At 36.2% G+C, this 18,217-nt stretch overlaps 1 protein-coding gene across 6 annotated transcripts in view; it reads left to right on the top strand.

The window, feature by feature from the left end:
- PAN3 (poly(A) specific ribonuclease subunit PAN3) overlaps positions 1-18,217 on the top strand; it is a 135,693-nt gene that overhangs the window by 35,588 nt on the left and 81,888 nt on the right. For 4 of the 6 annotated variants that reach the window (XR_008629289.1, XM_055132246.1, XM_055132241.1 and 1 more), the window contains exon 5: positions 6,093-6,254. The exons of the other annotated variants lie outside the window; for them this stretch is intronic. Coding sequence is in view for 3 of the 4 variants with exons in the window: in XM_055132246.1 (XP_054988221.1) it covers positions 6,093-6,254 (162 nt within the window). In the remaining variant the exon portion in view is untranslated. The remainder of the gene's footprint in view (positions 1-6,092; positions 6,255-18,217) is intronic. 6 annotated transcript variants of the gene reach the window in all.

The following is an 18,217-nucleotide window of genomic DNA, read 5'->3' as shown; positions in this document are numbered from 1 at the left end:
AATGAAACAACAACCCCCCTGCACCCTCCCAAAAAATCCTAAACCAAAAAACCCTGATCTGTAAAGTTGGTATTATAATTATACATGTCTTAGAGAATTCTGAGTATTAAGCGCTGGGCATAGTACCTTTTACTAATCAGATTGTGATTGTTGTTGCAGTCTTTCATTGCTTACAATTTTGTGATATAAAAACATGGGTTTTGTTCATGAACATACCAGTCAATGTTTAATTTATAGCGTTAAAATTTTAACTGAATTTTAATGGTCATTTTTGCTTCATTCAATGATCCACAAACCAGCAGCAGCATTCTCTCTAGCAGAGGAGGAGGAGCTCAGGAGAATGGAACAGAAAGTTTACTCGAAACGAGCAAGTTGTGGCAAGCTGATGTTCTTTTAGGGATAGCTGGGGTTTTTCTCAGGTTATTTTCACTTCTGTGGACCAGATAATTCCAGATTAACTGGTTAAGATTTCATTTCAGTGACTGGTAGAAACTGTAATTAAGTTAGGCATATTAAGTCTCAGTTTAGTGATACAAAATTTAGCACAAGTCACTCCATTTTGAGCCTGTTACCTTTTAACAGAGCTTTTCTGAAGACAATTGTTTCACTTTAAGACAGTTTAAGTCAGAAATGAACCTTTTATTAATAGGATTTTAAAAAATTGAATTGTTTTTTTTGAAACTGAAAAGTCATATAAAAAAGTATGGTTGCGGTTGATAGTTCGTTGTGAAAAAGTCCTCACTTATAAACAACAATTATTTTCACATGGTATTGTGATTTATTTTTTCACATTTTGTATTGTGATTTTATTCTACAACTAAAGAATATGAGAAGTTACTATTTGCTGTTACAATTCTTTAGAAATATCCTTGTTTAGCGAGGGTAATTTTACAAATCTTGCTTATGGTGACATGAAACTCTGTTGTAAAGTGAAGTTTTAAGAACAGGTATGATGATGGTTTTGTACATTTTATTAAGTTTTTGTACATAATAATTGGGACTTCTCCACCAGGTTCAGATTCATCAATTTAAATATTTGTTCATATACGTAAGTAAATTATGTTCCCTAGATGTTTAATATGGACTGAAGCAATAGCACAGACAGTAGGGCGTTTGCCTTGCATGTGGCTGACCCGGATTCGATTCCTTCATCCCTCTCGGAGAGCCCGGCAAGCTACCAAGAGTATCCGGCCCACATGGCAGAGCTTGGCAAGCTATCCGTTGCATATTTGATATGCCAAAAACAGTAACAACAAGTCTCACAATGGAGACATTACTAGTGTCCGCTCGAGCAATTCGATGAACAACGGGACGACAGTGCTACAGTGCTACAGATGTATAATATAATTTTTGGATATGTTTTACTTAGTATGATTCTGTTTTTATTCTGATCCAGTCTATAGCTATGTATTCCCCAAGTTTGGGGTCTCTTTTGTATTTATAGATATTTATCTGTTTTTTAATTGCAGTTATTTTTCTGTAAACCTACTTATCTCATGCTACTTTAGTCTTCCTTAAGCTATGAAAACATAAAGAACCTAATATATTTCATAAAAAGCCTGTAACTAGTGATGATGAAAAAATACAACATTCAATGTAATCTTTAAGACTGATTAGCTTTTTAAAAAGTTTTTACTTTGACCACACATTGGCGGAACTGAAGGGGCGGGGGGCACTTGTGGTGGGAACTCAGGGGCTCGAGTAAGCTTATGGGGTCTCTGCTCACCACATTAGCCACACCACTGACTGATCCATTGACAAAGAATGACTGAACCCCAGGCTAAGGTGGGGTTGTATGTCTGGATTCTAAATTATCTGGATGTAGGAACATAAAAACATCTAGCATTCTTATATTGATCTGTTTCTCTTCAGTAAGTTTTAATAAGCCACTAATTATGGAAATTCAGTTTTTTCTAAAACTGAATTTTACTTAGTATTATCTGAAGCAAGGTAACTTTGATTGAAGCTTATTTAGAAAGATGTGAAGAAAGAGGGAGAAGTATGTTTCCAAGAGAACACAGACTTCTCCAGAGTGGACGTAGGCAGGCAAAGAAATGCAGAGACGAGCAAGTGTGATACATGTTCAAGGGAGAACACAGTCTCGAAGAGAAGCCAAAAATTCAGTTTTATATTTAGTTCTCATGCATTACAAGTATACAAGCTTCTGGGAGCTTGGTCTTATAGTCTCTGGCTGTTGGCTGTTGGTGGGATTACATGGCACGAGGGGGGGCAGTTTGTGGGTGTGGCTGCCAAGCTACTGGAAAATGGGTCTGGCTGGAGAAGGCCCAGTCCCAGTCTAATCCCCGTCCGCTCTGACATGTAATAGCCTTGTTCTCCCTCTTGGAGAACCTGACAAGCTACCAAGAGTTTATTGCCTTCATGAGAGAGCCTTGCAAACCTTCCACGGTGTATTCATATCCCCAAATACAGTAAAAGATGTACGCATATCTCTCAGAGACCCTGCAAGCTACCGAGAGTATCCCGCCCACACGGCAGAGCCTGGCAAGCTACCCGTGACGTATTCAATATGCCAAAAACAGTAACAATAGGTCTCATTCCCCTGACCCTGAAAGAGCTTCCAGTCGTTGGGATAGACAAGTAAGGAGAGGCTGATGACAGTGATACAGTGACTGACCTGTTTCCCTGACACCTTTCGCTGAAGAAGCATTCCTTGCTCCTATCTCTCCTGTCCAAGATTAGCCAACCTTATATTTGAGAGTCTCTCTCTCTCTCTCTCTCTCTCTTTCTCCTTCTCCCTCTCCTTCTCCCTCTCCTCTCCCCCTCCGGTGTTTAACTAATTCTGTAATTCAATGTAATACTGTAATACTGTTCTGTTGATGTGTCCTTAGTCCAGTACCTCGCTGTCTTGATCACTATAGTTTTATAGTATAATTGGGAAACAATAAGCCTCCCATCTTCTTTTTTTCCCTAAGATTACTTTGTCTATGCTGGACTCCATATGAATTTCAGCAGCATTTGATTTATGTCTTTTAAAAAATGTCATGGATATTTTTGTAGGAGCTGTATTGAATCGATATATTGCTTTGGATAGGAATGTTATTTTTACAGTATTAACCCTTCTAGTCCATGAATAGATGTACTTCCAGTTTCTTTATGCCTTTTTGGTTTTGAGCCACACCTTTGGTGTTCACGGCTTACTCCTGTCTCTGCATTCAGGAATCACTTTTGGTGGTACTTGGGGAACCGTGTGGGATACTGGGAATTAACTCCAGATTAGCCATGTGCAAAGCAAGTGCCTTACCTGCTGTACTGTGCTCAGCCCCTCCTTATGTCTTTTATTTTTTTAAACTGTTTTCTTTGTGTTAAACTTTCACTTTTGTTAAGACAGTCCCGAGATACTTGAAATATTTGGGTGGTGGTAAAGCTAAAGCTATTTTAAATCAGTCTTTGTGTGCTGTTTTGTTAAGAAAGATAAAAATGATTTTCTTCTGTAGTGAATCGTGATACTAGATTAGAAAGAGAAACAAAATAGTTTAGTCCCTTGTGGATAATTTACCAGAGTAACAAAACCAGATTAAAATGAAAGTTGGAGTGCACAATATTGATTTACCAGTAGGTGGGACAGAAAAGTTAGTTACTTATATAGTAGAATAGGACCTTTAAAAATGCTTTTATTCCATAATAACCAGCAGGATGGGAATGGCAAGGCTAATAAGAATGGAATTTCAGCAAGGAAAAAGTTAAACAGATAACTTTTTTAATTATTACATTCTTTTAACTAGTTTTTGCAAGTGGTATTCCATACTCAGGGGTTACTTCCGGTGGTCTTGAGGTGCCATGTTTTGCTAGGATTGGAACCTACATCTCCTGCATGCAAAGTGTGTCTCAGCTCTGATCATGGTATTGGTTAGATTGGTCCAGGAAAGGACTGCTGCAAGTAGTTAAAGTAATGGGGAGAAGGATTGTTGACTTTTTTTGCTCTGGTGAAGAGCCCTAGAGAACTAGAAAAACATTAGGGGAATAGCTTTAGGGTATAAATAAAGATGTCCCCTAAAATTTTGTTTGCTTCCCTTGTCTAGCCTCATCTTCCATTGCCCACTTAAATTAATCACCAACGATGCTTATTAACCTAGCTGATCTTTTCCTAACCAGATCATTGCTGTCTGTTTTCCTTAATGATTTCTTTGAGTTCTCATCCTTCACTGAGACCATTGGATCTCAATCGGGGGCAGTTTTCTCTCTCTACTACTAAGGCACGTCAAGATATTTTGTAGAGATTAGGACAACTGGCTGCGGTACTGCTAGCATCAAATGGGTATCCCCAGGGTTTGAATTGAGCAGAGCCTGTGTGGTGCTGCAGATCAAATCAGAGTCAGCTGCATGCAATACATAAGCCTTAACCCCTGTATTCTCCCAGCCCAGGTTGTGATTCTCCTTAAATATTCTTTTGATGTGCTGAACTTTCTGAGTTAGTGAATTCTTTATACAAATTTTAAATCAGTGAAGGCTAACTTAAGGGTATGTTATTTTGCTGTCAAAGTCTGTAGTTGTGAGTTATTTCTAGAAACTTGCTTTAAGATCCTATCATTCATAATGTGGCTCTAATGGGTACATTTTAATTCTCATCTACAAAAGTTGCTTTATGATGTGGACATGAGAGAGTACTGAAATGATCTCAGACTGCTAGAGTTAAAAATGTTTTATCGTGATACTTTACACTGCTATAGTTAATTGGGTAAATTGGCAGTCTAGTTGTCTTTGATATGTGAATTTATTTTTTCTCCTAAATCAACGAGAACATAGCAGAGGCCTTTGTATAGAATTGAAACTCTAACTTGCATGGAATAATTTCCATAGACATTCTTTGCAAGGTTATTTTGGAATTGAAAAATCAAGTATTGTTCTCCAACTGTTTTTCCTTGTACTAGAAACATTATTACTGAGATGGGGTGCAAGGAGAAATTGGGCTGTATCTGGCTGTGCTCAGGCTTACTCTGGGCTCTACTCAGGAATCACTCATGACGGTGTTCAAAGGACTACATGTGGTGCAGGGGATTGATCTGGGCCTCATGCTAGCTAAGCACTTCTATCCCTGTACTATCTAGCTCTTTTGCCCCTAGAAAAATTATTTTTCATGATTTTATACATTTGGCTTTGACAGCATTTTTGAAGAAAGTTAATTTTAACCATTTGCTTTTGCTATTTTACTACAGAAATATTGATAAACATTTTATTTCAGCTTTTAAATATCTCTCCTAGAATCTGTTAGCTTTGTAGTATTCCTTAAAGGCAGAGCACACGCAGGCCATACACTCATACACACATATACATTAACACAAATTCCCTTTAAGTTGCAGTTTAGTGCAAATTTGTTATCATTAGGGAACATAGTGTGGTGTAAGCTGTCAATTTTCACACATAAAAGCCCTCCCAACTAATATCACAGTTGTTTGCATCTTTATTATAATGTTGGCCAATGATTTTATTGGACAATTTATTCCTGTCTGTTCAAATTGCTGATATGTATAGTCAATGAAATCTGTATTTTAAAAAGTCTGATATTTTTCATTGAGTCCCCTACTGTGAATGCCCACTACAGTGTCTCACCTAACCTTCGTAGAACTTTAGAAATTAAAAAAAAAAAAAAAACCTTAAGGAATGAGCTTCTTTTACATGGCATAGTTCTCAATAAGATATGAGGTAGCATGATGAGTAGCAGAAAAAGATACAGCTTGAAGCATTCTTTGCCTGTATTTTTGTGCCCTTAAAGCCATTTCTTCATATTGCAGTGAGAATAGGTAAGTGCCAGTGGAAAAATTTTGCAAAGCATTTTCTTTGCTAGCTTAATTTCTATGCACTGAAGTCTTCTAAACTCAGATTATCCACTGTATCTCTAAAACATCTGTTGCACTGTATAATGTTGAGTGTGAGAATTGTGGGTTATTGTGGACGTGTGTTTGGGGTGGGGGCGGGAAGTGATGGGTGGTAATAGGGACATTAGAGGGTGTATCTTAGAAATTTCACTTGTTTCTACCCCACCATTCCTGATACCTTCTGTATGTTAGTGGTATTAGTTTAGATCAGTGTGGGGGATGTTAGGAGTGGCCGGTCTCTTTCCTTCTTTTTCCTAGCCAAGGAAGTATCGCCTGGGGATCCTGGAGGAGAGGCTAGTTTGGATGGGATCAAAGGCACGAAAAACAAAGAACCCTATTGGCTGCCTTGCCGACAGGTGTAAATCAGGAGTACCCATCAATATGGTTTGTTGGAACAGAGTCACAGAAAACAATTTACAGGTAAAAATAATTTTATTAGACTTTTTTGAAAGTGAATATCTTGGCTAATTTCTGTGTCTATGTGGAGTGGTGGGTATGAGATTGGGTGAGAGGTTTTTTTTGCCTTTTTTTTTTTTAATCAAAGTAAGATTAGTGGCCCATATAACAACCAAATGATATTATTTGGGGTTTTTTTTTTTTAGTTTTCTCTCCATGTAGCCTGTTTCCCTAGTCTTTCATTAAATTAATTTTTCCTTTATTGTTTTCAGGCTGTACCTATTGGTGCCCAAGGGGCTGCTCACTGCATGGTGTTTGCAGGTTGCTCCATTCAGTAATGGACCCAGTAGCACAGCATGTGTTCAGCCTATTTATCTCCCTGGCCTTTTTTTCTTTTTTGGATTTTGTTAATGTTAAGCTTATTTTTATCTGATACACAAAACTACTCAGAGTACTATATTCAGAAGTCACTATAACACTTATTATGGAAAACTCATTTGGAATTTAAAAAAACCTAGAAGTTCCCTATCCATATGTTGCCTTTTCGTACATTTTTACTAGAAAATAAAAATAGTACGTAAAACATTTGTTAAGTACATGTTCAAAATCAGCTTCAATAACTTGTTGTTGCCGAGTTGTTATGATAACTTTTCAGTTTCTTACTGCCTTGTCAGTGCTGAATAATAAATTTTTATAACTCAAAGGTCAGCGTTTGTATAAGATTATGAAGTATGGTCAAAATAATTTATATTCAATTTTTATTTGACTTATGATTCTCATTTAAAATCAGTGATTAATATAATATTATTCATCCAAATTCCATTTTAACTGAGAGTAAAATATTAAGGTTTTCTAAGTTGGCATAGTTAATAGCTTAGCTTCGAGTCTGTAATAGCATGTGTACATGTTGCAAACAGAAAAGACACGGCAACTTGGTTTTATTTCTGTCTGAAGCCTTATATTATTGTGGCAGTTTTACGGTATTTTCATTTGTTCAGTTAATACCACAGCAGTATCTCTGCTACCTTGGGCACAGGGATAAATAAATTATTCCAAAAATATTGTGAAGCATGCTCTTTGTCCCATCTGAAAACGGTGAGGCAAAATAATGGTTTTCTAAAGATAGAGATTTGGGGTGGGGTTGGAACATTTATACCATGTTTCAGATTTCACTGGAAAGTTTTGGATATGACAGTTCTAAATAGCAATAGAGTTCACTTTTTTTTTATGTCATCAGGAGAGAGATTTTCTGTGGATTTTTAAAATGATTTTCAGCTTTCAAGGAAGTCTGCAAACAAATTTTGCCCCAAACATAAAAGCACAGATACAAGTGGAGTTGGAACTACTTATAGGTTTTGGTGAAATGATACTGAGTCACACAGTATACACAGAGGCATAGGCACTTGGCCGACCTGAAATTGCTTCCCTTGTTCCAGTGGCAGCTTTGAGCTATGTCTTCTCAGCAGAGCTTATAAATGATTCTGTTACAGGCCGCAGAGATAATATGGAGCGTTAGGGCACTTACTTGCATGCTGCTAACCCTGGTTTGATCCCCTGCCCTCTATATGGTCCCACGAACACTGCCAGGAATGATCCCTGAGCACTGCCAGGTGTGGCCCAGATACCCACTCCTGCAAATTCTTGGTTTATATGAGAATATGCACCATAATATGTTTTATTTTTAATAAAAGGCAGGTTGGCATTCATTCATGTGAAAGATTGAAATTGTGCCATCTAATGTTCCAGTTACTATTATGTTTCAGAGAGTTCAAGTAGTTCTTTTCCTTTAAGGATATGAGTATATGTGAATTCAAGTATATGTGAATTCAAATTTTTTTCATTTGTTCTATAGCCACAGACGTTTGAATGCTGTCTAGATTTTAAGTATTTTATTACCTGCCTTACAGAATTGTCATGAGAATTTAAATTTCCATGTAATGGATAATAGATATTCATTCTTCTCATTTTGTTTTATCACTTCTAAACTTGCTCTCTGTATTTCTGTCAGAGTGACATCAGTTAATATTTAGGTGTGAGGCACCATTTTGCAGAAAGAATTGAGCAGTGACTGTGTATTTTTCAGGGGCTTATATGTTTGATGTTATAATTAATTAATTTATCGGGCCATGCCTGCAGTTTGCTTGGAGTTGGCTCCTGGAGAGGCCTCACAGTGTGGATTGAACTGGGCTTCCTCCATGCCAAGTTCCTCTGTCCACTTCAGCCCTTTGAACTATCTCACCCGCTCTAATTTCTTTAATATTTCAAATAATTGGCTCTTAATGCTTTTTTGTTGTTGCTGTTCAATGCATCTGGCTTCTTTTATACAACAATATGCGTATGTAGCTACAGATCATCCTTAGTGATTCCTGGTTAATTAAAAATTGATGATATTGGTTAGTTTGAGCTTGTATTAGATGGTACAACTGAGTCATGAATATTTTGTTGATCTTTAATTCTCTAGATTGATTTTGTTTGAAATTAAATTGAAATCAGGTAGCATGAGGCTTCTATCCTTACTCCCATTTGTCCTCCAAATCCCAGGATTAATTCCTGAGGGCAGAGCCAAGAGTAACCCCTCAGCATCGCCGGATGTGACCCAAAAAGCAAAAATTTAAAAAAAATAAAATTCTCAGTGTTTTTGACATTGTTAGCCATTTCTCTTACCTGAAATTTTTGTTCCCTTAGGCTATACTAATCTCTCTCTCTCTCTCTCTCTCTCTCTCTCTCTCTCTCTCTCTCTCTCTCTCTCTCTGTCTCTTTTCTCTCTGTTTTCAGGCCACATCCAGTACATCCAGTAGTGTGCAGGACTTACCCTGGTAGTGCTTTGGGGACCATATGCAGTGCTGGAGCCCAAACTGACAAGCCTCTTAGCCCCACTGTACTATCTGTCAGGTCTGTTTTTTGAAAATCTCTTGAGACTCTCTTGTCCTTTACTCTGCCCTCAGAAAAATCTCCAAGTTCTGCCCTAATTCTCTTCTCTTTCACCCTTACAGTGCCCTTTGGACATCTCAAGTACTTTCTTTTCTTTAGCTACTCCTTATACATACTTAACTCCTGTGTAGGTATATTTTAGTTCTTCTGTCCTGCGCACTTAAACTATGTGTTAGCTTCTTAATCTTTGTAGCCTATGACTGTCGGAGTGCAATGATACCAGATCTCTTACCTTCAAGCCTGACCTTTCTGATTGTATCTTATTTGGTATTAGCAGTTGTCTGATTTGTGGGCTTTTCCTTACCTGCCATATCTTTCAGCCACTAAGACCTATTGACTGGGCAATTTTGAAATTGTATTCACCCTTGATACAGTCGTACTTTTGAATCATGTTAATTTCTCTCAGAACTGGTTTGCTGTTCCTGGTCTTTTTTCAAATCACTATCTGGCTCATTGTGAGATCATCTTTCATCAGAATAAAAATCAAAAAGGTTTTTGGAGAAACTCTTGATCTTGCTCCTAATTACTGCTGCACATACAGTGCTCTGAAGAAAGTTCCCTACCTACTTCTGTCTTTGAATAATCTCTCTGAATATTTGCTTTGCTCTCTGTACCTTTCTCTTTCTCTTGAGTTAGGAAATATGTCTTTTAGGGTTAATTTAAGCACATGCTCTTAGGGCCTAACTCTGTCTTTTTAGTCATTTGCTTACTTTCCCTTCACATTTATATTGGTCTAACTAATTAATAACATAGATTAATTGTATGTGACATACTATGGATTTCTTTTATTGATAGTTGATACTCATTTTGAATTCTTAGGGCATGGGATTGGGTTTAGGGTACATCATATGTCTAAAATGCCAATAGACTGCTAGACCAGTGTTTACCAGAGTGGGTGGCACCACCTTTTTCTGCATTGGGGGAGGGGGATACTGTAATGATCAGGGTATTGGTGGTGGCCTTGATACAGAATTGTTGGTTGCTTTCTCTGTGTTTGCTTGAAGAAGAGAAATTTTCATGGGGGCTCAGAGTAGTTTATTTCTGAAATGGGAGAGGTAAGCCTAGTAAGTTTGGAGGCCTCTATTCTAGAATATAGTGTTTATTATGTTTTCTATCTTTATTTTGCCACGCACAGTGTCTCATTCATCTGCTTGTAGGAATGAACTTGAATTAGTGAATTTCTTCTGAGATGAGTACTAAACTTAATTTTACATCTGGAAATGAAATGCATTGTACATTTTCTTAAAATTTTCTGTGGTGTTCTTTCATGATAAAATAGCATATGGAAAACATTTGAAAATGTTGATGTTTTTAAATTAGATATAGAAGGGTCTTAGAGAGATTGCTTCTAAGTAACACATAACAGGCAACAAATAGGTTTTGCTTTTATATTGCTGTTAGAAAGTATGCACAGATATAAAAAGCAGTTATAGCTATTTAAAGTAATCCTGTCTCTGGAGTACTGTGATAATCACACTTTCCTGACCTACTTCTTTACATAAATGTTTTTGCTTTTTTGTGGTGGATTTTGTATATATTTTTCAGTTTCATGGCAATAGTTGACATACATGAGGAGAGTGGTACTGCAGATGAATTTGGTGTTATACCTCCATAACCATTAGTGATTATTTTTTTTTTTTTTTTTTTTTTTTTTTTGCTTTTTGGGTCACACCCAGCAATGCTCAGGGGTTACTCCTGGCTTTGCACTCAGGAACTACTCCTGGCGGTGCTTGGGGGACCATATGGGATGCCAGGGATCGAACCCGGGTCGGCCGCATGCAAGGCAAACGCCCTACCCGCTGTGCTATCGCTCCGGCCCCACCATTAGTGATTATTTTGAGAGGACTTGGTCATGTAAATAAGTGCAGAGGAGCTGTTTGTTTTTCTTTGTGTTCTATTTTTTTTATAAAAAATCTTGGTTTTCCTGATTTTAAAGATTGTTTTTTTTTTGGTTCTGGGGCCACAGTTGGCTTTTGCTCAGGGCTTACTTCTGATTGTGTGCTTAGGGAGCATTCCTGGTGAACTGGGGTGGCCATATGGGATACTGGGGATCAAACTCAGGTCAGCTGCATGCAGGACAAGTGCCCTACTCAACTGTGGTCATCACTTCGGCCCCTAAAGATTGCATTTTTAATTTGAATTCTTTTGATAGATACCACTCTACTGTGTCTGTATACAAATAAAGATGTGGTGATAGTAAGCTTTATTGTAAATATTAGTAAACCTTTAAAGTTTGAAAAATATATGTAGCATTAAAATACAAATGCAACAGTAGTAAAATGTGGAGATGACATTAACATTTTATTAAGCATTCTTAGAGTCCTTTAACATGTATGTGGATGCACACATACATGGACATGCACGCACAAACACATTCCTTTTTCTTAGTCATAAATAACACCTTTTACAGAATTAGCATGTTTGTTATTGGAAATAGCAAATAATTGCTATTTTTGTAAAAGGCTAATTTTTTGTTGGTTTTGGTTGTGGTCATCCTCAGCAGTGCTCAGGAGTTACTCCTGGTTTTGCCCTCAGGAATCACTCCTGGCGGGGCTTCGGGGACCATATGGGATTCTGGGAATTGAACCTACGTCAGCTGCTTTCAAGGCAGGTGAACCCATTGTTCTATCACTTGAGCCAAAAAGGCTAACTTTTATTTTAATTTAGTTTTATTTTAATCTTGGTGTCAGTCTCTTTCCCTGTAAATAAAATTGTCAATTCACGTGCTTTTTAATTTGGCTACATTTAACAAATTGCTACATGTTCTGAAACCTATTGATATTTTGGTTATTTCCTTCCCTCAAAAGTCATAAATAAAAAACTAATATGTTCAACTTAATCTTTCCTACTTGTGAGACTTTCTTTGCTGCTTTAAATGCTAGATGTACTTGTGCAGGGTCAAAAGACACGATTTGACACATATTAAGGGATTACTTGGGATGTTTATAATAATATTTTTAACTTTCTATTAGAACAGCCAATGAGTATCTTTGGAAATGTATGTGATTATAAAGCTACTAAAATATATTGGATGAGTTTATGAAAAATCTTTTGATCAATAGTAACTTAAAATGTTTGTTTTCATCTGACAGTTCTGTCATACACATATGCCTTTTTTCTTAAGATAATTATAAACAACTTGATATAAATCTTGGGAGCACTAGTCCCATGGTTATAACCAACTAGATTTATTTAGAAAATCATATATACTCTTTGTGGTGTTTAAATCAGAGCCTTGCTTGTTTCAGAAAAATTGTAAACTTTAATACTAATCTAAACAATAGTATTGTTTAGCTGTATTTATGTCATTTTAACTCATAAAGATGAAACTTGACTAGTATTATAATACATAACCTTCTCTAAACCCAGAAATTAAACATATTTTGATAATGAATTTTAAACTTAACCTTATTTGTTATGTATATATATGTATATCAAGAAATGCAAGACTGTATAAATGAAAACTCTCAGTTTCTTGTTAGCCATCTACTTTGGTCTTATCCTATTTTTATTTTGTATTATTTGTGAATACTAAAAGCAAAGAAAAATAGCTCTGCTCATTTTGTTCACGAGTCTCTTCTTTTTAATGCATTTTTGGAGTCTTAGCAGTGCAAGATTACTGTGTATTTTGCTTTGCACCCTCATTATCAGTATCCCTCAAATAATTCTGTACTCTTTGACTTGGCAGAAAAACCTGCAGCCATGCCTCACACATGAAAACCCATACCCTTTCCCCTACCTTGGCATGAAACCTTTTAATTCGTCTCAGCTAGAGAGAAGCTTGGAGCTCTGGGATAACTTGAAGCAACCCAGCACGTTTTTATTTAGTCTCTAATGCAGAGTAGGGCAGGGGCACACAGAAAAAAAGACCAATGAACATAGGCAAAAGAGAAATTTGATAAAACAGAACCACAATAAAAATTACTACAGGACCCATCAAATAAGAGGTATCCATTTTGAAGGGCAGTGATACAACAGCATACTTCCTTCCTTTAAAAACAAAAAGCAACCACAAAAAACCCCACTTTTTAAATTGAGGTTCTGTGATCTGCAGAACTATCTATGATGGTTTTCTGTACACATAATTCCTGAAACACATCACCAGTGTACCCACCTCCCTTTCCCCAATTGCCCTTCCTCTCCCCACACAAACTCAGTTGTGTGGATCAGTTCTCCTGTTGTTGTGTCTTTGGTCCTTTGTTGCTACCTTGATAACAGCATTAAAAAAAAAATACTATATAAGCTAGAAGACTGGATCAAGAACTCTAAAATGTCAAGAGAAAAAAATGTAAACAGAATTTATTCTCTTCTTGGAGAAACTATGTGAAATGACTTCATGTGAAGTCTGGTAAAATTTGAGTAAGGTGTGTTTTTCATTTAACTGTAAAAGCATCTGTTTATGGTTTTGAAAATATTTTATGGTATGTAAGACATAGTCTTTGGGGACATTTTTGTGAAGGGTACCATTTTTTGTGAATATTAAATCGGAAAAACCCAACAATTTTTGTTTCTGAACATATGAGAATCAAAAGAATTAACCACCAGCACGTATTGGCTTCAGTAAATAAGAAAAACTTAGCCAAAAGGGAAGTAAAGTCCTTTGAAAATTTGGAGGTATATAAATGATGAAGAGTATTAGAAACAAGTAGCTACATAAATAAATGTTTTAATATTTGCATACCTTTACATTAGTCATGGCTCAAAGAAGATGTAGAAAGGGATATCAGAAAGTGTTTTGAACTAAATGATTGTGAGAATGTCAAAACATGAAGGGTGCCATTAACAGTAATTATAAAGAAGTTTATTTGACCAACTGCTTATATCTAAAGTTTCTAAGTCAGTAATCTTAGCTCTTGCCTCAGAAAACTAGGAAAAGAACGTTTAAGCCCAAAGAAAGCATAATGAGGAATAATTAAGATCATAATAGAACTCAGAATAGAGGAAATTTAAGGAAAATCAGAAGTTGGTTCTTTGAAACCTATTTAATGAATAAGAATTTAGCTAGTCAAATGGGAACAAAGGTACTAAATACAAATTATTAGTACCAAGAATAAAATAGGACATCATTAGATCCCACAGATATAAGGAGAGTAAAGAATGCCATGAATTATCATCATTATTATTGTTATTATTTAGACTTTTGGACAATACCCTGTAGTGCTCAGGGGTCACTCCTGGTGAGGCTTGGGAGACCATGTGAGGTACCAGGTATCAGGTATCAAACTGGATTTGTTGCATACATGACAGGAGCCTTACCCACAGTACTGTCTTTTTAGACCATAATGAGTTATTTCATAGCAATAAATTTGATGAGATGAAACAAATCTTTGAGACACAAGCTTTTCAGTCTTTGAGACACAAGCTTTTCAGATGCATTCATTGGTAATCTGGATTAGCTCTTCTGTGTTAAGGAAATTGAATTTGTGGTGAAACCTGTCCCATGAAGAAGGGTCAGATGACTTCATAGGTGAGTTTTACTAAAGATTTTAGGAATAGTTAGTGTGAATTCCACAAAGACTTTTCCAAGACACTAAAAAGGAGGAACTCTTTCTAGTCTTTTGTGTAAGGTTAATATTGGTATGATAACAAAGCCAAATGAAGATACTGCATAAAACTAAAGCAAAAAACATCAATGTATCATGTATATGTAAGTAAGTATAAGCTCTTTCAACAAAATTTTAGCATATTGAAACTAACATGTTTCCGTATCTATATAGGAAAATACACAATATGTGTAAAGAAAACACAATGAAGAATTGAAACTCATCTCAGTAAAATCCATTGATATATTAAATTATTTTAACCAACAGACATATTTATGGTCATCTCATAGAAAAAAATATCATTAAACAGAGAAAAAATTGACAATCCAGTTTTTACTTTGGGTAAAAACATTTCAGCACATTAGAAATATAAGGAAAGGGGCTCCTTTAACTTTAGAAAGAACATCTGTGAAAAAATTAACAGCTAATGAGAAAATTACAGATTTAATGGTTTAAGAGAAAGAAAAAGCCCTAAAAATTCAAAATGCTTTGCTCTTAGATTAGAAGTAAGGCAAGGATGTCTGGTTTTTACCACTTTCTGGCATTTTACTTGATGCTGTTGGAAGTAAGATAAGAAGATATGAAACAGTATAATTAGGGGGAAATATATTGAGATAAAATCTATAGTTAAAATACGAATCATCTAGTGAATATATTATAGATAATTAGACAAAATCTACCCCAGACTTATTTAAAATGAGTGAGTTCTGTAAAGTTCTATGATAGAAAAATCATCATCCCAACTCAGTTTTATTTCCCTATTGTGTGCTGAGTGAGCATAATGCCTCCCAGAAGACATTTTTACATCCTAAGCCAGGAAATGTGTGAATTTTAGCTTTGGTGGTGAAGAGGTTGGGACATAGCCAGGTTGCAGAGGCTATTCCTGACTAAGTGCTCAGAAGTGACTGATCCCTGGCAGTGGCAGAGGACCATAATTGTTGGAAATTGAACAGGTCAGGCAGCATGCAAGGCAAGTGCCTTACCTCCTATACCATCTCTCTGGCCCTTTTCCTTTATTTGAAAGTCTTTGCTGATGTAATAAAGGATCTTGAAATCATCCTGAATATTCTAGTAGGTCCACAATCCATAGAAAAGCTTCCTTAGAAGACTGAAGCAGGAGGAGATGACACAGAGTAGAAAGTAATATAGTCAGTACAGAGCAAAAATTAAAGTGACGGGGTGGGGGGACGGGGTGGGGGTGGCGGGAGGGTTACTGAGAACATTGGTGGTGGAGTATGGGCACTGGTGAAGGGATGGGTACTTGATCATTATATGACTGAAACATAATCACAAAAGTTTGTAAGTCTGTAACTATCTCACGGTGGTTCATTAAAAAAAAAAAAATTAAAGTGATGGACTAGGAATGCCAAACACTAGCTGGCTAGAAAAGAAGCATGGAGTGGATTCTGCAGCGCCTTGGAAGGGACTGTGTGCCTCCTGCTTTTGGACATTTAAAAACTGTAACAATAAATTTCTATTACTTTAAGGTATGAAATATTTCAAATATTTTAGTAATGAGAAAAATACCCAGTCATAGATACAACAAACTCATAAATTGTAGTTTCCAAGATTATGCTGTTTTATGGTAATACCAGGTATATATAGTAGGGATCAATCTAATTAAGCTATGAAGCTCTGTATATCAAGAATTTTAAAACTTTCCTGAGAAGAATGAAAGAGACATATACTTATTCATGGGTCTGGAGCTTAATGTTTTTATGATGTCCCTTTTCATCAAATTTTCTCTACAGATTCAGTTCAGTCTCAGTCTTGGCAAGCTGTTGAATAGAAATTGACAGTCTTTTTCTAATACATGAAAACGTGAAGGACCTATAAACCAAACCAGCTTAAAAAAGAAAAGAAGAGATGCAGTGCATGTACTAGCTGACTTCAGGACAGAGAGTGAAGTTACACTATTCAGTATAGCATGAAGATAGATTAGTTTCAACTCAAAGCAGCACAGAAACATGTTCCCAAATAGTATGTTTCAATAGAGTTACAAATGCTATTCAGTGGTGGAAAGAATGATCAGAAGAAAACATTTGTAAATCATGTATCTGACAAGGATTTTTAATTTTTATGTTTTTGGATTTGGAGTCACACCACAAAAATTCACCTAGCGGTGCTAAGGTGAATATTTATATAACATTTATATAATAAAAATGCTAACTTAAAAAAATTGGTTCAAAAATGTGATCTGACAGGGTACAATCAGTACAGTAAGTAGGGTGCATGCCGTGTATGCAGCCAACCTGGGTTTGATCCTTAGCATCCCATAGGAACCCCTGAGAAACACGAGGAGTAATTCGTGAGTCCAGAACAGAAGTTAATCCCTGAGCATTGCTGACTGGGTGTGATTCAAAAAACCAAACCAAAACAAAACATAGAAATGAGCAGACTGATCATCAAAGAAATGATACCAAATAAGTCATTCAGGAAATGCAAACTACAACCATAATGAGATTCTGATACACACCCATTAAAGTGTCTAAAATGTAAAAATCTGACAAAATCTTATGCTTCTGCACAAGCAGGGCAGCCTTCCTTCTCCTTGCAGTACTGACAGATGAATTAGAATTCCAACTGCTTTGGAAAACAATTTTTTAAAAAAGATTATACACTTAATTGCATGTCCAGCCATTCATTGCTAGGTATTGACTCAAGACTTGAAGCCTTACAGAGACTTGGTTACAAATGCTCATAGTCAAAGTAGAAATAGCTTTTGTCCTTTGGACGAAAGGATAAACAAATTGTGATGATGTATGTGGATATTACAGTCAGTGAAATGCTGATAAGGACAGTGGCATGTATGAGTTAATGATGGTGAGTTAAAGTTGTGAATGCAACAGCATATACTTACATGATAAGATTCATTTATATTTCAGAAAATGCAGGCAATTATTGCCTAGAACCAGTTAGGTGAGAGAAAGGGAATTTAAGAGAGACGTGATGATTAACTTGATTTAGTTAGTCTAGCGTATTCAGAGTTTGCATGTCAAGACTGTACAGCTTATATGTATATGTTTTGTTTAAACCTGTTAAGAAAGTTACTAGCCATGTTTTATTTAGAGAATTATTGATAATAACTTACAAAGCTATTAAGCAAGCTGAATCTATTTTAGGAGCTGTACCACAGAAGATATTTGTTTTATGAGTTTATAAAGTGATTTAAAAATCTGGATCAGTTGACATTAGTAGTTTCTCAATCATCCATCTCATTGCCTTCAATCTTCTTTTTCCTAAATACCTTGACAACTTTCTTACAAAGTTCCTACCATTTACAATAAAAGTTGCATAATATGTTTTATTTAATGTAAATTTTGTTTAATATAAATTTTATTTAATATAGCACTGTTGTCACATTGTTCATCAATTTGCTCGAGTGGGCACCAGTAACATCTCCATTGTGAGACTTGTTACTGGTTTTGGCATATCAAATACGCCACGGGTAGCTTGCCAGGCTCTGCTCTGTGGGTAGGATACTCTTAGTAGCTTGCTGGGCTCTCCAAGAGG

This window comes from Sorex araneus, chromosome 1 (assembly GCF_027595985.1).
Source record: "Sorex araneus isolate mSorAra2 chromosome 1, mSorAra2.pri, whole genome shotgun sequence".
Taxonomy (NCBI): Eukaryota; Metazoa; Chordata; class Mammalia; order Eulipotyphla; family Soricidae; genus Sorex; species Sorex araneus.
This window is presented reverse-complemented; position numbering and strand designations above follow the sequence as displayed.